The sequence below is a fragment of the Lissotriton helveticus genome, chromosome 7 (assembly GCF_964261635.1).
Source record: "Lissotriton helveticus chromosome 7, aLisHel1.1, whole genome shotgun sequence".
Lineage (NCBI taxonomy): Eukaryota > Metazoa > Chordata > Amphibia > Caudata > Salamandridae > Lissotriton > Lissotriton helveticus.
The window spans coordinates 1,250,375,438-1,250,397,506 of record NC_136068.1 but is presented as its reverse complement, the minus strand read 5'-3'; the positions used below and the strand labels follow the sequence as shown (position 1 = coordinate 1,250,397,506).

At 44.3% G+C, this 22,069-nt stretch overlaps 1 protein-coding gene across 1 annotated transcript in view; it reads left to right on the top strand.

Moving 5' to 3' along the window:
* The window catches only part of SPAG9 (sperm associated antigen 9), a 2,066,870-nt gene that overhangs the window by 383,098 nt on the left and 1,661,703 nt on the right, over positions 1-22,069 (top strand). The window contains exon 7 of the mRNA XM_078654422.1: positions 14,156-14,255. Coding sequence (XP_078510548.1) covers positions 14,156-14,255 — 100 coding nt within the window. The remainder of the gene's footprint in view (positions 1-14,155; positions 14,256-22,069) is intronic.

Genomic DNA, 22,069 nt, shown 5'->3' with positions numbered 1-22,069 from the left:
TCTGCTGAGCAGCTACATGGTCCACACCGCACACATTCACAAAACACTATTGTGTAGATGTGCAAACTAAACAAGCTACTGTGGGCCACACTGTACTCAAAAGATTATTTCAAACTACTGCAACGTATACTGGTGGTCGCCGCTAGGACGGGGTACTGCTATATAATCTATGCAACAGTGTGTAATCTGCAGCTCATATGCCTCGGACGGAAAATGCTCCTTACCAGTATGCATTTGTTCTTGGCATGTAGAGCTGCAGTTACACACGCCCACCCGCCTCCTTAGCTACCTTTATCTGTTCCATTATTATCTTAATTAGATTCAGCTTACATTTGCATCCTTCCTGTTTCTTACAAAACTCCATCATTTCCCTGCTGGCGAAAAACAATCTAAGTATGGAGCCAATGCCCATGCGCAATGTGATCCAAAGGTGGAGTCACCTATCTCGTGACTTCCAAAGACTTTCAGGACAAAAACAAGTGCAAACATCCAGGCTCAACACAAGATGGCGATCTATGCAACAGTGTGAAACTCTACAGCTCTACACGCCAAGAACAGATGCATACTGGTAAGTAGCATTTTCCTTACTTAACTTTTCTGTAGGAAATGTCCCAGTATGATATCTTAGCATATCACACTGAGCAGAAAAAGTAACTTTAAAAGTATTCTAAAAAGTAACTAAAAAGTAATCTGTACAGTAATTTCAATACCTTGACATACCTGTATTTCTAACAACTGTAATTGAACTTGAATTCACTTTCAAACACTGCATAATATTTTGCAAAGCATTTATTTCACTTACCTATGCCAGGCTTGGCTTGGTTCTAGAAATAAAATTAATTAACAATACTTTCATGCAAACAAAATTGGTCTGAGTTCAGTCTTTGAGTGTGTGACGTCATATGCTGATTGAGTGTGTACAATAAATGGTTAACACTACCCTCTGATTGAGCCTTACTGCTCACCCACACTACCACACATAGAGATTATGGTGCTATCTACTTTCACCTTTGCCTACCTTTGGGGTTCCACTGGACTCTGTGCACACTATACCTCATTTTGGTATAGTATATACAGAGCCAGCTTCGTACAAGAGGCCAGCAAGTTATCGAAAAAATAGAGAGGTCAGATTTTCCATTTGTCCTACTCTGCATATACACGGATGGTACTGATATGGGTTTCCCTGGGTACGAAGCTCTTTTACAGTACATGGAATCCTGCATAAATGGCAGATACATCCTGCTTAGGTTAAAACTGCACGCACCTCACATGGTTATATTGAACATCTACGCTCCTAAAGTGCATGACCCAGACTTCTGCCAGTCAATACAAGACACGCTAATCTCAGACCTGGGTGCACCCCTTCTCTGGGTGGGGAACTTTAATTGTGTATTAGATCCTGAGATGCATAGGCAACCCCCTCGATAAGGCACTAAACTGCGGATGACGCCGGGGCTACAAGTTGTGATGGAAAATCTGGCAATACAAGACATATGGAGAGATTGACACCCGATCCAGAGGCTGTACACCTGTCACTCTTCCACCCATGGCACAGACAGTAGGCTGGACAGGGTGTTAGTCACTGACACTGAGGCGGTCCTAAACATCAATCCGCAACCTCTGTGATCACTCCCCTATTAGCTGTATGGTTTGTTGGGGCCTCCCTGCCTACCTTCCCCGAACGTGGTGAAATGCCGTCTGATATCCTGGAAGTCCCGATTGGAAAAGAGAACATATCTCACATCTTGACCCATTATATGACAATGAACTCGGAGTGGGCTAGCACCACTAGAGCCACAGAATGGGAAGCGCTGAAAGCTGTGATGGTAGGGGCCTGTATAGGACTGCTCGCGGAGTCCACAGGCAAATGCAGCGGGAGCTAGAGACAAGCTAGAGACATCAGATTTGTCACTGGCAGAGGCACAGGCCTTAGACCAGGCTGATCCGGCTTCCATGGCGCCCAGAGTTGGATATACACAGACGTATAAATGACATATGGGACAAGCTGGACAAGTACACGCTCCATCAGTATCGACAGCCCCTGCATAGGGAGAGGGACAGGTCGGGACGGCTTCCTGCAGATGTGCCAATGATATCTACAGAGAGTCTACGCTCCAGACCCGGCAGTAGGGGAGGATCGCTATGTCCCAAACCTGCGGGACTTAAACCTGATGCGCCTCCCTACCCTGGCTTCTGATTTACTCGAAGCACAGCTGACCATTGAGAAAATACAGGAAGCACTACTAATGCTCCTAGGGGCTAAGGCTCCAGTGGGTGATGGGTTCGCGCCTGAAGTTCATCACGCATACTCGGACACTGTGACATAGGCTTTATTACAGGTATACACTGAGGCCTTCGATTGTGGAATCTTAGCCCCCACCATGCGGCAGGGTGAAATCTGCATGATACCAAAATCGGGCAGGGACATCCGGGACCCCGCTGCTTACTGTCTGCTCACCATGATCAATATGGATGTTAAAATCCTGTGCAAGCTTCTGGCCTCTCGCCTCGCCTAGCATATGACATACCTTATACACGAAGACCAGTGCGGTTTCATACCTGGATGCCACACTGGCAGGATCCTGTGCCGGCTAACCCACATTATGCAAGAGGTGAAACCCCACGACGCCGCGCTTGCTTTTGTGTCAATTGCCTTTGACACGAGACTGAGGTTAACTTCTTGAGGTCCTTAAGAGAGTGGGATTTGGGCCGATTTTCGGCCGTTCGGTTAAGATACTATACACAGAACCGCGAGTGTGAGTGGGTGGTGCCCTCTCTCGCCCCTCCTTTTTGCTTTGGCCATTGAGCCCTTGGTGGTGCAAGTGGGAGACACGACCCACGTGATCTCGTTATATGTGGACAATGCTGTCTTTTATGTAGCATCCCCAGGGAAGCTCTGCCCAGGTTCCTGCATCTTCTGAGGCAGTTTGATGATGTTTCTGACACACGGCTTCACTGTTGCAAATCCCTGATTTTCCCTTTGGCCTGCATAGCCACATTTCCCCATGAAAGTCTTCCAGACCTCGAAGTAAGGTGGGAGCGAGCACACTTCCGGTATCTCAGTGTCCAGGTAGCACTCAACAATGCGCAATTAATAGCCCTGAATATTGACAGGGCTATTAATTGGAAAAAGTCCTAAGGTAAGCGCCATTCCATAGGGAGCTCCCCATCTGGATACTAGCACCTATAGAGTTATGAGCACACATATGTCCTTCCAGGCATGGTAAGACGGAGGCTGCGACATCCTGACTGACCTCTACCTGAATTAAACGGTTTTAATATATGAACAAGCCTGTGACAGTATCACTTTGGGGCAGGGTCACTACCTACGCTACATGGAGATATTGAAGATTGCTAGAATAACATTGCCCAAGCACCCTAACATCCCACGTCTTTCCCACACACTTTATATACTCTGGACGTAGGCTGATATCACTCCTATATAAAGCCATGAGACTGGCTCATCTGGTCCGCCTGCTCGAGGCGCGGGCGGTGTAGGTGGGGGTTCTTCACATACAACTAGAAGACGAGACCTGTTAGGCCATTTGCACACAGTCTCATGCTATGCACGATTCAAGTTGATCCACTATAACTACTTACACCGCACCTACCTCACACCTCTGAAACTGAGACGTACATCTCGGTGCCATGCCGACACATGCACTATGTGTAATAAGTAGTTGGCCGACTTCCTACATCTGGTTTGGGCATGCATTGAACTGCAGTGGTTCTGGCCCCAAGTTATGGCGAAGGTGTGTGACAGCCCAGGCCTCCAATTATTGGAGGAGCTGCAGCAGTGCCTGCTAGCTTTGTATGAAGACTCAAAAAGCAAAAAATTTTGTAAAATTGCTGCAGCTTATACTGGTTTTAGCCAGTTGTAGGGTTGCCATTACTTGGATGGGGTAGAGAGGCCCAGACATATCGGCCTGGCTCAGGGATGTGCAAGAGTGGGCTTTAGCAGAAGAAGTACATATGAAATTAAATCGTAGAGATAAGTTGCAGACAAACCTGTCAGAATGGCGGGAATTGTGCCTGAGTTTGAGCCTGGTGAGAGTGAGCCAGGTGGGGCGGATAACGGACCTTGAGAGTAGTAATTGTGTGCGTTACAACTGTGTGACCTTCCCTGCCTACAGGTACAAATGTTTTCATTTTTCCTCATTGTCACTTCAAATCTCACAATCAGAAGAATGTTGTTGGTCTGGGGTGGTGGAGGGGGAACACAACTGCTGATGTGCATAGGACAACTGTATTTAACTGCTGCTGTTTGTATCTGTATGTTTTTCTGCAAAAGGGAAAAAATTCCAAAAATATAGTTTTTAAAAAAAGTAGTGCTTTCATGGGAACAAAAAAAACATTATACATTAAACATTTTATAGCAAACATTTGTGTAGATCAAGAATAAACTCAACGTTGTTCACAACTTTAGCTTTTGTAAAGAAAAAGAAGCGTCAGCTTATAGCATAATACGGCATGGATGGCAACTAAAAGGCCTAACCACACATGGGACAATATTACCTGACGATTTTCTCACTAGGAAACCGTGGCTGTAAAAATTGGCTTTTCTCATCCTCAGTACAACTCTTCAAGGAAAGGCTTTAAATTGTTTGTATAATGGAGTACTTAAGCCTAAGTGGCAGTCCTAGATACATTCAAATCTTTATGGGAGTCAGCCGTCGATGACTAGTATGTATAATGAAGTGTGGGAGTAAGGCAAAATTTTGAGACAGAAGAGTTTTCTTCAATTGAGATGATAGCCAGAAGGGGGAAGAATCTAAGCCTGTTTGTCGTAAACAAAATTTTCTGAACACAGTTAACCTGTCAGAATGTGAGGAGCACTATGGTGAAGGTGCCAACATGTGATATGACCGAATGTGAAAGAGCCACATGGCCTTCCTTGAAACTTATTCTAGTTACTTTTTGGGCTATCTGTCTGCTTTAAATGGCAAGAATATTTTGCACCATTGGTTTGTTTCACCTCTTCCTTGTACTGTGACTGGAGTCAAGCTTATCTGAAAGAGACACGTTAGTGATAGATTCCTTACCTTAGAATATCCCCAGGCGTCCGACTGGATCCGGAAAGTTTTTCGTCAGCTCTATGCCAGCACGTCGATAGGTGGCGTTGTGTGGCTCCGCGTCCGTCGCTGGCGTCGTAAGCGCCGAGATGACGTCACGGAGACTACTTAGGCGCCACCCATGCACGCTAACGTCAGATCTTTCTTTTTCCGCGCCTGCAAGCGCAGATCCGGTTAGAGCCTTACCCTAGTCACTGTTTGACTAATTTTTTTGAGACTGTTGTCTCTTCTCCTTTTGAGTCTGTGACTCCTGGTGCCAAGTAGGGATGCCTGGATTTAAATCCTGTGGGGCCTGTGGCCATACGATGTTGTTGGCGGACCCCCATGACGTTTCTCTCTATTGTCTGGATAGTGCCCATGTCTCTCGGTCATGTCCCGACTGTCTGGCCATGGCTCCGAAGGCTTTAGGGGAGCGGTCCCGAAAGCTGCTGGAGGCCCGGCAGTCGTCTCCATCCCGTTCCAGGTCCAGGGGTCGCTCAAGGGCCTGTCTGCGGAGCCATCATCGCCCCTCGGGGTGCAAGTCTTCGCCCTCGGAATTGGGTAAGAGACGTCAGAAGAAAAAGTCGAAGAAGCATGTTCACTCTCCAGCGTCCCCTCATCGGTCTTCGGATGCAGATGAGGGGGCCAGGGTTTCTTCCCCTGCGGCTCCGCTGGAGCCTAGGAGTCCCGTGGCATACCCACCTATCTGGGTCCGTCGGCGACTCCGAGCCAGGTACAAGAGTTTTTTGTCACCATGGACCACCTTTTTAGGCCTAGGGCTCCCGCCGGTGCGCTTTTGGGGCCCAGCGGTCCCTATGGAGTGCCCTTGCATGCCGACGGCGGCTCCGACCCGGAACCGCAATGTCCTCCGGCGGTGCCTCCGTTCGTTCCGCCTCCGCCCTTGCCCAAATTTCCAGGCAATTTTGCCCCGGCTTGGGACCCAAATTGGGACATGAGCCAGATCGGTGCCTCCTGGCATTTGTTTACCCCTGTGCCTCCCCCGCCGCTGCCGCCTGTGCCTCTGGCTGTGGAGGAGGTGGATGACTGGGAGGTGTTGGAGGACCCTCTTGCACGGCAGTGCGAGTCCAAACATGAGTGGGCAGAGGAATCGGAGGAAGCAGGTTGTCTTGACCTCTCCGCTGAGCCGGGTTTTCTGTCTCCTCCATCTGTCATGGAGGAAGGCGCCACTTATTCTGTGGTGCTCCGTAGAGCAGCTGAGGCCCTTGACATTGTTCTGCCTACTGTCTCTCATAAGACGAACCTCCTTACTGAAGTGCTTCAGCCGGCGACAAGTTATACGGAACCTCTGCTTCCATTCAATGAGGCCTTGACGGACGTTTTGATAGGCACCTGGTCTAGACCAGCCACGGGGGTTCCTGTGGACAAGAACGTGGCCCTGCGTAATTGCCCGGCACTGGGTGACCCTGCCTTTTTGACTAATCATCCGACTTCGGACAGCCTGGTCATTCAGGCCTCTACTTGCCAAAGTGCGTCACCTACCGCCCCGCCATATAAGTAATCGAAAAAGCTGGAGCAATTTGGAAAAAAGTTATTTTCCTTTGCCAGCCTGGGGCTGCGGTCAGTCAACACCGCATGCCTTTTGGGCCGCTACTCTCGCGCGGTGTGGGACACAGTGGCGCAGACACTGCCCCAGTTCCCCGAAGAGGTTTGGGCAGTCCTTTCCCTAGCTGTTGCCGAGGGTAAGTATGCCGCTAAGTTCGCCATTTGGTGTGGGCTGGAGGGAGGGGAGCGGAGCCGGACTACAAGTCCCAGGCTCCCTGTGGCTCCTGCTGCTGCCACCACCAACAACGCCAGCTTTTCGCACCAGGAGGCGCGCATAAATTCAACACTGGGCTCCCGGGCACGGGAAGCCCGCAATTGCTGCTTCTGCGGTGTCCCGCTGTCTTTGGCCGGGGGAGGGGAGTGGAGTAGGACTACAAGTCCCAGGCTCCCTGTGGCTCCTGCTGCCGCCACCACCAACGCTGCCAGTTTTTCGTGCCAGGAGGCACAGATAAGTTCAACACCGGGCTCCCGCAGTGGGCCCATCCTTGCCCGTCATCGCCAGAAAGAGGCAGGCAGGGCCACCCCCCTTGAGTCTGAGTTCTGAGGCCAACATAACCGGTAGGACTTTATGGATATTATCCAATCTAACTGGGAGAAGCTGGTGGAACCAGAGACAATGCAAACTAGCGATACACTTGGAACAATTTTTGGTTTCTGATTAACTCTGACACCCAGTTGACTGGTTATCTGTTAACTCGATTCTTGGGACTGCGTTTACCAAGTCTCCTTTTTGTATCGTTGTACGATAGTTTCTCCTTTTGCTCTGGACATGGGGAAGCGTGGCTGTGTACCTAAAAAACATCCTCCTGTGTTAATACCGGCCCCATTCCCTCTAACTTCAATTGATAGGATGCTTCAGAGAGCTAAAGGGGTGGTCTCTACTGAAATCGAGTTTTGACCACATCTGCGTCACTAAGCGGGACAACATCACTTTTATTTTTGCTATGTATCTCAGTCACTCCTCTGTTGCTAATATATGTACCAAAAAACTCACCTAAGGAACCCAGAACCCCTAAACGACTAGTATCAGTTTCTCATTAGCTCTCCGTCCTACAGCGAAGCTACCAATGATTAGACAACCCAGAACATGCGACTTAGGGTACTCTCAGGAATGGTGGGAATCAAGAACACTCTTTCATTTTTATTCTCATACCAGCCACAACGTGAGTAATCGAAGACCCGGAAAAGTTTACAATTTTTATTTTAACCACGTGCTCTAAAATGCAGTATTTTTGCTAACATAAGCAGGCATATGATTAAAAATAATGCGATCAGCATTGTTACAATTCCAGAAAACACAAAGGGTGAAATCATGTTATAATGATAGTGGAAACAGGTTCTATAGCGCCGTGTGAAACACCCTCACCTACTAGGAACTAGGTTTTATAATATTAGAAGGTCTCTTTGGCTTGAATGGGGAACTCCATACCTTCAGGATCAGCATTGGTGAATCACATCACAGGATCAGCAAAGCTCTCTCACTGGAAAAGGTTTTCTCCAAGTGTCCAAATCATGCATGCAGTGCAATATTAAAGGCACTAGAATTTCAGTTAGCTGCAGCTGTGTTCGTGTTGTGTCTAGAGCGTGAGCTAATCAACCTGAATAACAGCATACATTGTTATAGTGACCTTAAAGTCTTCTGCACGCAGTGTACAGACTAAGGTTGCGATGTAAGTCTAGGAATGTTAAAAACAAGCCATTCTCATGCGAGAAAAATCAAGCAGTTTAACTTACAACGACAGATACATGTAGTGTTGTGTGCAAAAGCTGCAAAGTGGCAACAAGGCGTTTAAACTTCTAATAAGCTTATGCTAACATAGCAATGTGTACAAGCAGGGCCCGTCTTCACTACATCATGTAATGTAATGTAATGTAATGTAAAAAGTATTTGTACAGCGCACGGACACCAGGCGGTTTCATGGCGCTAAGAACAACGGAGTGAGGATGGACGCCTAATTACGCATAGGCCTGCTGAAACAGATGAGTTTTGAGTAATCTCCTGAAGGAAGCATACCTAGGAATTAGTCTAAGTTCACTCGGAAGTTAATTCCACATCCTGGGGGCCAAAAGCGAGAAGCAAAGGCCACCATGTTTATCATTATGTCCAGCTCCTATGAGGGCTGTGAAGAAATGGGCTCATAGCGCCGCACAAGAAGGAAACGCTCACTCCTGGTGAGGAACCCGGCATACACCAGGTCCAAGCAAGGAGGGATACTCCTAGTACCAGGGGTCCTATTACACAAAATGTGAGTTCCCATCCTGCTCCCAACAATGAAGGCCCACGTAGAAGCAGACTTGCCCATTCCGATCAGATGATAGATAGGGAAGTGCCTATCTCAGCAGATAATGTGAACTCATTATGTTATAGTCTTAACTGGTGTATCTGAAATTAAATCTGAACAGAGAGAAACATAGTTGGAATTGAGGAACAAGTGCCTTTTTTGGCTTTCCAGGCATGGACAGTTTCCCTATGACAGTACAGGTGAGATATTACTCGTTCGAAGAGTCGGTTGGGTTGGCAAGAACTCCAAGCCAATCAAAGGAGACTATATAGTTATTAATTTTAGTAGTCCCCGGACAGTCCAAATTTTGGCTGACGAGTACTCCTGCTCTTATGCACCGCCTACTGGATCCAACCACACACCCTGGACTTTTTCTATTCCTGTAACTACCCACCACCTTGGACTCCTTGCACTAGAGTTCCAAAACATTGGTTTCAACCCCATCCAACATTCGGCCAATCCTCTAGAATACAGTATAATGTTGCAGTAGCAAACAGGTTTGGGTCTCTTGAAGAGGTGGATTGACATACAACACCATCCGATTCCACTCCTAGACAGGGGTTAGGGGGGGCCAATAGAGAACGTAAATCGAAAATTACTGGGTTGCAGCCGCAAAGTATTGCTTGTTTGAGTGAAGATGCATCAGGGGAGTCCCATTATGATTCTCACCAGGGACCCTAAGCCTTTGATGGTGTTACCTTAGATGTATTAAACAATCAGCCCCTCTTACCCCGGAACTTATAATCACAACTATGGCTAGGAATTGTTCCCTAGCGGAAGTGGTAGTAGCAGACCCCGGGATCGAGCCAGAGACTACACAAACCCCGAACCCCTCTTGTCCTATTGTACATGATGTCACCTCGAACTTGGGCCTCAAATTGAGGGTGCTGACGTGGAACATTGCCGGTATTAAAAACAAACTCTAACATCAGGATTGCACACAATTTGTACAAGATCATAATGTGTGTATGTTCCCGGAGACCTTGGCTAGAGAGGACACTGTTATGAGGGGCATTGCAAATTTTAATGTGCTAGCAACTATGGGTGGCAGAGGCAGACCATCAGGAGGGCTAGGCACATGGGTTGCTACACATTTGCACTGTACTTTGGAACAATTGAGCACCTCATCGGATGATATCCAGTGTACCCTCCTCACTTTCAATGCTAGGATTAAAATTGCATTTATTAACATCTATTCACGCCTGGTAACCTTTGCGCAGATATCCCCGACCATAGACATGCTTACCACATTCATTGATCTTATTCTCCCGAATACTAGAATGGTGATAGGAGGTGATTTTAATTGTCAATTTGAGCCTCTAGCCCTTCCTACTGACTTCGCTCACTGCCGAGGATTCTCTCTGGTTAATCCCTGAACCGCAAATTCCTCCGGTAAGAGCTTAGACTCCCTTGGTACTACAGATCAGTGCAGTAACACTAACTCACGCACTGAGGGCATGAAACGGTCGTACTAAGTCAGACCAACCAGGAAAGCCTACATTTAATAGACCGGGGCAATCCTCTTTATTGGGCTATATTCTAGTGGAAGAAAGCATATGGCACTGGGTAGTCTACTTAGCTGTCTGGCCAAGACATGACAGTGACCATAATGCTTTGGTACTTGACCTTAAGCTTCCGGAATTCGATAGTCCCCCAATCACTAGTCCCTCCCCTGACACTAAATTATCATTAGACAATAACAGAAGGAGAATTAGGTGGGAAACCCTGAAAGTCACCAGGCAAGGCTGCTTCGTGTATTCCTTAATTATTCCACCCTTATTGGCAATGGAGAGGCTGCCCAGACCCTTAATTCTCCTGATACCATCGCTCAACTCATGGTTATCCATGTGTATCCGACCACTAGCCTGACCAACATCTTTAATCCCCTGATGCACTCTAAAGGTAAGAGGACCCCTAAATCCACTTGGTTTAACAGTACCTGCTGAATGGCAAAGGGTGCTCTCATTGATGCCATAAAATCCAAAGACGGATCCCTGATAAAAACAAGGAGGGCCTTATATAGTGATAGTTTAAAGTTAGCAAAAAAGGATTGGGAGTCTGAAAGATGGGATGCGATCAAACAGGCTCTCACTAATAGGGTTATGAGGGAGTTTTGGATCCTGGTTCGTACAGTTAGTACCTCAGAGAACTCACCTACTGAGCCGAATATCGCTGCAGACGCTTGGAAACTTCATTCCCAATCGCTGTATTCCACTCAGGACACCATTGAGCCCATAGAGGGAACTTTGCCAATTGTTGTGGGCAATTCCCTTGAAGACGATGTAGGGTTCATTCTGACTGAAGTGCTGAGTGCAGTTGGGAAGCTTCCCTTTGCAAAGGCCCCTGGATTAGACAAGATCCCGGGGGATTTATTTTGGAGACGACCCAACATCTGGGTCCCTATCTATGTGTTATATTTAACGCCATATTAAACAGCATGAAAATCCTGGACACCTGGCTAGGGGCAGAAATGTTTCCAGTATTCAAGAAGGGATCTCCCCTCCTGCCCACTAACTACAGGTCAATCAGCCTGATTGACGTAACTCAGAAGCTGTTTGCCAGGATTGTCCTGGAGCGCCTTCAGTCCTGGGTGGACGAGCGTGAGATTCTGAGTGCGTACCAGGCTGGTTTCCGCAATAACATTTCTACTATTAACCAAATATTCAGGCTCTAATTATTATATTGGAAGAGGGTGACAATAGATGGTGGGAGCCTCTATTTGATCTTCGTTGATCTTAAATCAGCCTTTGATTTGGTACTTCGTGTCAAACTCTGGGCGGTTCTAGAGCAATTGGGCATTCCGCCCTATTTGCTCTCTTTGATCAAGCGACTGCACACTGGAAATTTTGCCCAGATGAGATACACGAAATATGGGGAATTGACCCCATGCTTCCCAGTGAATAGGGGTGTAAGGCAGGGGTGCATTTTGGCCCCCACGCTGTTCTGTCTTTTTATTAACGCTGTGGTGGATCAATTAAACGAGGTAGCTAACATCGATACCCTAAAGCCGGCCCGTGGCAGCAAAGGACCCTTGACAGCTTCTCTTTATTTTGCAAAGACAGGGGGCTTGAGATTAATACATTAAAAACCAAGTACATGGTTTTTAATCCCAGTAAAACACCTGGCCCTAACCCCACCCTAAATGGTACCCAGCTAGAGAGGGTAGCTGTCTTTGACTAACTGGGTGATACGCTGACTGAAACTTTTGGATGGGGCCCGCAGCAAGAACAGGCAGGCTTAAGGCTAGCACAGATGGTCGGGGGAATAGCAAAATGATATAGGAACTCAACATCTAGACAACCGGGTCCGCTGACTGAGATTTATAAATTCCAAATCAAGAGTGCTATAATGTATGGGGCAGAACTTTGGGGGCATCTTCCTATAGGTGGACTGGTTAAATCTGAACACAAGTTTATGAGGCAGCTCTTGGGTCTACCGCCAAAAACTCCTCTTATCCCCCTAAATATGGACCTCGGGATTAGACCCATAGATGAGGAGATTAGGTTGCGTCCCTTGACTTTTTGGCGTAGGCTATGGGCGACCCCTGAACTAACAGCCGATCAGTCTGAACTCAAGGCGATTTTGGGGCTCCCAGGGGTGGGAAAACTATCCTGGTTCGTACACATAAAAGACCTGTGCCTCAGACTAGGTTTGCCGAACCTGTGGACCCACCCTGATGAAGTGACCCAGACAATATCGCAGCTTGAACTAGTTAAAGCTTACATACTGTTTAGATTGACTGAAATTCAAGGGAGTACAAAACCAGGCTGTTTAACCTTTGACTTCCTCATTTGAGGCCTTCCTTGATGCTGTTCATCCGTTCAAGGCAAGGAAACTCTATGCCCACTTTAGATTGGGTTGCTTGCCGGTTCATGCATTTACAAGCAAATGGTCAAAAGCTTCTCCTGTTGGATGTCCTGCTTCTGACAGCCAAGAAGAGTCATCCATTCATGTTTTCTTCTTTTGTCCTGGATATAATGCAGCCAGGAGGTATTGGCTCTTACCAATATGGAGGAACCTGGGGTATAAGCAGTGCAGGGAGGCCTTTAGAGTTTTGAGAACTGACACTCCTCCCCCGATTGTTTTTGCTGTTTCCCGTTTCCTCAACTCCATGTGGCATAAGCGCCGCAAGTTTTTAAATTCCCCCCACACATGCTAAATATCCCTTTTCTAGTTCCTACTGTTTTGATCTTATTAATTCATGAAATCAGCGCTTTAACCACTTTTTAAATTGTAATACTTTTTTAACTGCAATGAAATTTGATCAATTCATTGTATATGGTTATATTATGTAATGTTTACTGATGCTTTTGTTGCTCAAATTCAGCAATGTATGTATTTTATCTTTTGCTTTTATGGTTTATAATGCATGGAAATGGAATGGAGTAGTTAGGCCAATCAGTTTTCAGGAGAAGTGACAACCTGGTGATAGTAACCTTTTCTCAAAGTATGATTTCTAAGTTCTCATTTCCAAGATCTTATAACTGAGCCAAGTTCTTCAAATCTGTATTAGTTGTTGTTGAGTTTCAAAAGTCTTGGGGCCATATGTATCAAGTTAAATTGCGTTCAGCGTTTGCGATCGCAATTTAGCTATGCGCTATGTAGGTAGGCAAATACCACCTCGCAAAATAAGGAATCGCAAAAATTGCGATTGCTTATTTTGCGCTGGCATTTAGAGAATCGTAATTTGCGATTCCCTAAATGCTATGCCAGTAGGCATTGCAAATTGCGATATTGCCTTAAGGAATCCCAAATTACCACCAACTTCAAGTTGGTGGTAATTTGTGATTTCCTTTGAAAAAGCACTTTTTTGCTTTTTTCAAAGTGCCATGTGACACACATGCACATTTCAGGGGTGCAACAGGGTGTCTTTTTGGAACCCTTGCACCCTTGAAATTGCACGCGCAATTTGCGAGTACCTATTGGGTACTCACAAATTGCGAGCGCAATTCCTATTCATTCCTATGGGCCTTTTGGCCCATAGGAATGAATGGGAAGCCATTCGCAGTTAAGGAACGCGAGGGAATCGCCCAAAAATTGCAAATTATTATCTACATATCGTTTTGCAATTCTCAAATAGCGATTCTCTAAAAATCGCTATTTGTGAATCACAAATGTATCCTTTGATACATGTGCCCCTTAATCAAGTATTCCAGGTAAGAACATGCACACTACATTATCCAGAAAGCTGCATGGTGTGTTTAAATGAAATTAGAAATATGTGGCTATTTGTTATCAAATTCTTTTTTCTTGTTTAAGGCCCGGGCGATAAAGATGAAAAATCAGAAGTTCAAGCTATTATTGAATCCACACCAGAGCTGGATATGGGTAGACAAGTCATTGGACACATAGCTACAAGGTACGGAATAAGAGCATGCAGAAATAGTGCAACTGCATTTAAAAAATCCAGTTTTTATGTTTTAAAAACTAACCGTATAAATGTTGGGCATTTGATTCTCTGATTTTCAATTTAGCAGAAACAACCCCGTCATAGCCAGAAACTGCTTTTATGTTTTGCATTCTTTCTTTTTGATTTCGTTTTTTACTCAAAGGCACAACTAGTGCTCTCCATTTATGTCCCTCCCACATCTCTGTCCTTGCCCTCCTAGCGTCTGTCAGTGTCCTACCACAGACCCAGTTTTTTTCTCGTAACTGTTAACCAGCAATTACGTACTCTGGATAAAATTCTGACTTGCCGCCATCTTGATCCAGCATGTTACATTTTCATCTCTGCAGCAAGGACCTAACGCAAATCTCCTGTCTTGCTGACATAATAAATCTACTTGAAGCTTTGCCTCCTTAATATCAGGCAGTTTCCATGATTTTGAAATTCTTGGGGATGGATGTCGTCCACCTTAAATTCATCTTTTGTTGTGTGCCAGACTAGTATGCACAGACCCTACAACTCATGCAATCAAAGGTTAATAAACTGCATCAATTGTTTAAGCTAGTGAGCACTAAAACGAAGTTAAAAATGAAATCTAGACAAATATTTATCAATAGACTTTAAAACCACAAGGTTACGATTTTTGCTTTCAGTTTTGTCAGGACACCTGTTTTTTCAAAGTGGCACTGTTATATCAACCTCAAAAGAACACAACTGCATGGTTTGATCATAAACTTCAGTTCCCCCAAGATTACAGTAATGTGCATTTATTTTGCAAAGCCATTTTGCCAGATTGGGACGAGAGATTTGAGTGTTGAGTTAAGTTCCATTACCACACAGAATAAGAGCGTTCTAAATGGCCGAATGTAGAAAAGATGAAGCAAGAATCTCTGTGACTGGCGGCTAGAAGTGGCGACTAATCGTTAACACAAACTTGGAAGAACGTTTGATGTTATGTTGAGTAAAAAGTAGTGTAGATATATAATGTTTTGTACAATAAAACTTAACTCTTTATTCTTTGGATCTTTTGAAAACTGGCTGCTTTTGGGCACCAGGAGTAATACTCCTGATAACATTCATAGCATGTGTGGCTGTAGATACACATGCTTTCCATATTCCTGCCATCTAGTCCTGGGCTCCAAATTACATCTTGATTTTCCTCAAAGAAGCTTTGAATCCTTCATTATTCCACAATGTATATGGGCACCACCTTGGAGAGATTTTTTCCACCATCCGTTTTGGACATTGTTAAACCTGTCAGTTTTAGGGTGGTCTTTCCCCCTACTTTTTGCCATCACACCTCTTTATTTTTGCTGGATTCTTTTTGTTGGCCTTAGGACTCCTTGCACTTTACCAGTGCTAAAGTGCTTACGCTTGCTACCTAAAACATGTTAAATTGCCTTACACCTGATTGGCATATTTAAAGTACTTATTAGTCCCTACTAATGTGTGCACAATATACCATGTGGCTGGTAAGTTAAATGCGATTAGTGGGCATTCAGCACTTACTGTGCCACCCACTTAAGTAGCTCCTTAAAATATGTCTAAGGCCTGCCATTGCAGACTGTTAGTAGTTATAAACTTACAATTCGACATGGCAATATAACCCCCTTGCCAATCTTTAAACTCCCTTTTTATAAAATATGTTACCTAATGGATACGCCCTAAACAGTCCATAAGTTTGGATGCATTGTAAATAAAAGGTTGGACATGTACTTAAAAGTTTTACATGTCCCACACATGTGTTTTTCACTACTGTGAGGCCTACCTCACCATAGGATATCATTGGGTTGCCTTATTATTACATTTACGAAGTGCTAACGTTTAATTGGGATCAAGCTGTCTTTGCTTTCTCAGGTGTCAGAGAAATTTTAATTTACAATCCTTGTAGATTTTTTTAAATGCACAAATAATATCACTAGAATCCTCAAGAAAGAGAATTTGAAGAAAGAATTTATGTGGGACAGCCTAGCAGAACATGTTTTCAAGAACAATCATTTCTTGAGACATATGCCTTGGAAAAAGCTACATGTGTTAAGTTTTAACGGGGTAGACCCTTAAAACTACCCGACCCGGGTCATGTCAGTAGTACGTTAAAGAAATGGTCGATTTAGTCACTTTATATTTACATTAGTATAAACAGTAGGCCACAAGACAATTCAGATTGAGTTCATCTGGAACATAAATTTAATTCTTCAATCAAGTATTCAATAAATGCTCTTACAATTCAGAGTATTCATATAAGTCTGTGTGGTATCTACATACTTTCATTATATACATTAAAATACAGTGCTCTCAGTGCAGAAAGAGAGAAAAGGTTTTTGGGGAAATAGGGGGTGATTGGGCAAGTGAGGGACAGGGTAAAGGTGGTGTGACATAGACACAATTCAATTATGTACAGTGGAACCTTTACAGCATATTGTAGGTCTATAGTTCCCTTTATAATGCATTACACATAGGGCCAAATAAATTGATTTCTTCAAATCCTATGGTTTGTGTTTGGTAGTTGTATGGTAGTCTACGTTTCGACCCCTGGTAGATAAGGGTTATTGGTTCCTCATTGTGGGGTCTTCCTCCGGACAGGATGGTGTGATGGAGCACCTGAAAACATAAATATGATTCAGTGCGTGTCTACAGAAGTTGGCCTACTAATAATTTGTAACCTGGAAAGTACCTACTTAAGAAACCGGCTCCGAGTGCCCGATCTCGGGTGGCATCAAACCGCTTATCCGTTTCTGTAATAATATATATGATCATCAGGTTAAAAAAGGAAAGAACAAACGCTTGTCCTTAGAGTAAGTAAATGGTATGTGAGGGAAACTCACTAGGATAGACGTGAAATCTGTGGGGTAAACATTCTCCCATATATAAATTCCAACAATCTTGTTAAAGGTCAGGACCAATCCGTATGTCTTAGTTCTTATATGATGTGTCGCTGATTAGTCGACACGAGTATCTAACATGGGAAAAAGGAAACTTAAAAAAAAAAAAATTATATAGGAACTGGTGCGTTTAACCTCTTCAGTGCTGCGCGAATTTCGCTGCAGTGCTGAAGGGTTTAAAATCGTATTGACTCATGACGGAAATGTTCCGTCATCAGCACCGGAGCACCGACGCTGATGATGGAACCGTTCCGTCATGAGCATGGAAGGGGTTAATAGACATAACATGTTTAAAATTACACCCGCGCTTCTGGCATAGTGTGAGTAGTTAGTGAAACGCTTGTCATTATCTTTGTTCAAGGGTAGTGGTTGAACACATCGTGGTTGAACACATCGCTGGTGTATAGAACCCCCAATTGTGGTCCTAATATGTTAGCATATCGTCGTAATCTTAGTGCCCTAGCCCGTGCAAAAAATACGTTGTATCTACGTTTAAAGATAAACTTTCGGGAAGTTGTGTATTGAATCTTAAACCTGTGCTGTCTATATGACGCGTCCGATTGTTAAAACGGTGTTGTCTATGTGACGAGTCCGTAGTTAAAACGGCTCATGTTCGATTTCTTAAAAATAGCGGGTTAGTATTTAAGGCGTGTGAAGACAGCATTATCCTTAATGGGCGAAAGGTATTGAAAAGTGCCCCAGTATAAAAAGGCTCCCTAATGGAGGGCTCGGTGGATCTTGGGTGTTGCGACTTGCGATCTGCATAATGTGAGCTTCCCTTAGGGGACAGGAATTAGCGTGACAGATCTACTCTCCATAATAGAGGCTCTTACCTCGTTTCCTTCGATGTTAATAATGACAAGTAGAATTGCTTCATTCAAAGTAAAGGAGTGACTATGGGAGCAGCTTTTGCTCCAGATCTGGCCATTCTTTTTATGGACGATTACGAACAGAATTGTATCCTATCATCCTCAAACCCACACAGAAACAACATCAGCGAATGGCGAAGGTATATTGATGATGTGGTCATGCTGTGGACAGGAAACGAAGAAGACCGTACATCTTTCCTTGCTTGGCTCAATTCACAATCAACAGATATTAAATTCACCATGCATTGGAATAGAGAAACTATCGATTTTCTTGAAATAAGTATAAAGGTCAACAAAGGTCATCTATATACCACCCTGTATAGAAAACCAACAGACAGGAATACATTACTTAGATATACCAGCCACCACACGAGAGGCCTCCACGACAATCTACCCTTCGGACAGTTCCTTCGGCTCCGGAGGAACTGTTCTTTGAAAGAAGACTTCTTTAAGGAATCAGATGTACTTATCACTCGCATTCTAGCAAGAGGATACCCGAAGAGATTAGTCAAAAGAGCTAGAAAGAGGGCTTGGCATAACAACAGAGAGGATTTACTGATACCCAAAGTACGCACCCCCAGACAGGATAGAATCATATGTGTCACAACGCACTCCACAAGGAGCAACGACATAAAAAGGACAATCAATTAATATTTTTTTTCAAAAGCTTCCTCTTTTCCCATGTTAGATACTCGTGTCGACTAATCAGCGACACATCATATAAGAACTAAAACATACGGATTGGTCCTGACCTTTAACAAGATTGTTGGAATTTATATATGGGAGAATTTTTACCCCACAGATTTCACGTCTATCCTAGTGAGTTTCCCTCACATACCATTTACTTACTCTAAGGACAAGCTTTTGTTCTTTCATTTTTTAACCTGATGATCATATACATTATTACAGAAACGGATGAGCAGTTTGATGCCACCCGAGATCGGGCACTCGGACCCGATTTCTTAAGTAAGTACTTTCCAGATTACAAATTATTAGTAGGCCAACTTCTGTAGACACGCACTGAATCATATTTATGTTTTCAGGTGCTACATCACACCATCCTGTCCTGAGGAAGACCCCACAATGAGGAACCAATAACCCTTATCTACCAGGGGTCGAAACGTAGACTACCATACAACTATCAAGCACAAACCATGCATTATAAAGGGAACTATAGACCTACAATAGGCTGTAAAGGTTCCACTGTACATAATTGAATTGTGTCTATGTCACACCACATTTACCCTGTCCCTCACTTGCCCAATCACCCCCTATTTCCCCAAAAATCCTTTCTCTCTTTCTGCACTGAGAGCACTGTATTATAATGTACATAATGAAAGTATGTAGATACCACACGGACTTAAATGAATACTCTGAATTGTAAGAGCATTTATTGAATACTTGATTGAAGAATTAAATTTATGTTCCAGATGAACTCAATCTGAATTGTCTTGCGGCCTACTGTTTATACTAATGTAAATATAAAGTGACTACATCGACCATTTCTTTAACGTACTATTGGAAAAAGCTATAGGTACTGTCCAAGGAGAGCTCATTTGCTATCTGAACCATACTTTAACCCCTTGTTAACGAGATTACTCAGTTCTGGAAATAAAGCGTTTGAAGCATGTGTGGCTGTAGATATACATGCATTGCATACGTCCGACATCTAGTTGTGGGCTCGAATGATTGTAAGTGTTTTTAGTTCGCAGACGTTTTTCGAACTAAAGGCTGTGTGACTCCTCCTTTTGGTGCTACTGAGAGGGGTTTGGTTGTACTGTCTTGCGATCTGGTTCAAGAAACTTTCGGGCTCCCTTCGATTTCCCAATGTATCCCTTTCTTGACGGTATTGTCTCGATCGTCTTGTGAATCTTGAGTTCTGAGCAAAAGATCAATTTTCCATGTCCTGTTCTTTAAATCGCACTGACGGCTTATGGGCTTACACCTGGTTGGGCCATTTCCATTTTACAGCTATAATTTGAAAATGAGCTGCCGATGGAACTCACTCCGTTCTGTTTCAGTCTGAATTGTCATTCCAAGTACCCACACACTGACCAGCATTCAGTCTGTAATTTATGTCTCTCGCCCAAATATTGGGAGGATACCTGTGAGGCCTGCAGATCTTTCTGATCGAAGAAAAATCTTCGGGACCGATGCGCAAGGTGACTAGAGCTGCATCGCAGACAAGCGTACAACACCTGGGGTATTTGGTCAACAGGAAGGAGAGGAAGCCTCAGCAGCTCAAGAGGAGCCTTTCTCCATCCACGAAACAGATTGAGTCGAAAGCAGAAGCAAGATCCAGTCATCCTGGAGTATTAAGAGAAGCGTTGAACCATGAGTACACTTGCCCCCCTATCCAATACTCAAAAAATCGGCACCTAACGATAAAACTGCTCACGGGCCGCAACTACACAAAAACCATGGTGCGCACCGGATAATAAACTTGGATGTCTCCCCTTGGACTCTGCGACGAAAGATCGGCCTACAGCAGGGGCCTCCACTAAATCAGATTAGGCACTGATTCATAAGACATTAGGTTTGGTACCGATGGCAAGGGACACAGCACTTTGGCTCCAAAAACAAAGTCTCTTCTGGCTCCAAAATGCTACACCTTCGGTGCGAAAACTCCACCAGATTGTCGAGAAAATGCAAGAATGACGTGAACAGAAATAAAAGACTTTGCCAATACAACCTGGAACAATGAACATTATTCTTAAATCGACAACACAGCAACCTTCTAAGAGACAATTGTCTTCCGAATAGGCTATTAAAGCTCCACAACCACCTCCCAAAAAGAAGAAAATGACCATTGCCACAAGCCCTTTACACATTCCGGTCCCTTCTTCTCCAATCCCACCATGCCCAGCCTCCACTCCACCACCACCTTCAATAGACCAATCTAAAAAAGGTAATTTCGCACCACATTTACCCATAATAAATGATCATGCCAATACAGTAGAGGACACATAGTCTGGATACCCCTGGGAAGCTTAAGATATATAGCCCCTGAGGGATCCAGATCCAGACCTTTATCCTACATGCCCATCCCCTCCAGATGAAGCTTCTGCATATCCGGGTTTAATAGCCAAGGCTGCAACATACCAGCAGGTCCCTCTTACATAAGGAACCTAAAGGGGATGACTCCATTTTTGAGATTCTCACTACTGCTCAACGAGGATCTCAATATTTGCCAATTGCGCAAAGGAGTGTTGCGTCATGCTGATGACATTTTTAAAGACCCTGTTAAATCATGAATAATAAGTCGGAGTTTACTAAAATATAAGGCTACACCATCTGACCCTATATATAATCTATATACTCCAAAGCCATTAGTTTGAGGGTTTTATTCACGACCACTACCACCAACGCGTTTCACCACAAGTGCTTGGTCACGGTTGCAGCAGTTTGTCTACCATTGCAATTTATACAGTTCTGCACATTTGCCCATTATGAGGCATTGTGGGATATGTAGTTTCAGTAATATACAATTATTTACAATATTTGCTTTCTGTTTTTGTGCTCAATTAGAACATTGTTGATTCCTTTGATAACTCATAAATGGGTTTTTCATGGGGTTATTCAGGATTAGTTTGTTGTAGTGTCTGGATTCTAAGTGACTGAGTGTCTTAATAGTAGTTCATTGATTTTTTAATCTATTGTTGAACCATCACTTGAATAGTTCAATGATGCTGTGTTCCACAGTGTTCATTGTATTCCGGAGATCAGTCCCTATTTGACAAACAAATGTATCTACAAACTTGCGGAACCGCCTTGGGGGAGGGTGAGGGAGGTTCCTTTTCCCCGAGCTATGCGAACCTCACCATGGGGTGGTGGGAGAAGACGGTAGTTTGGGGAGAGGGCAATGAACAATACATGGATAAGATCCACCTCTGGCTGAGGTTTATAGACAACCTATTTATAATTTGAAATGGTACAAACATTGAATTGCAGGAATCTTTTTCCAAACTAAATCTCAATGATGTGGTATGTGATACTTATAAAGCATGCTGTCTTTGTAGGTTTGTTCAACGTCTGC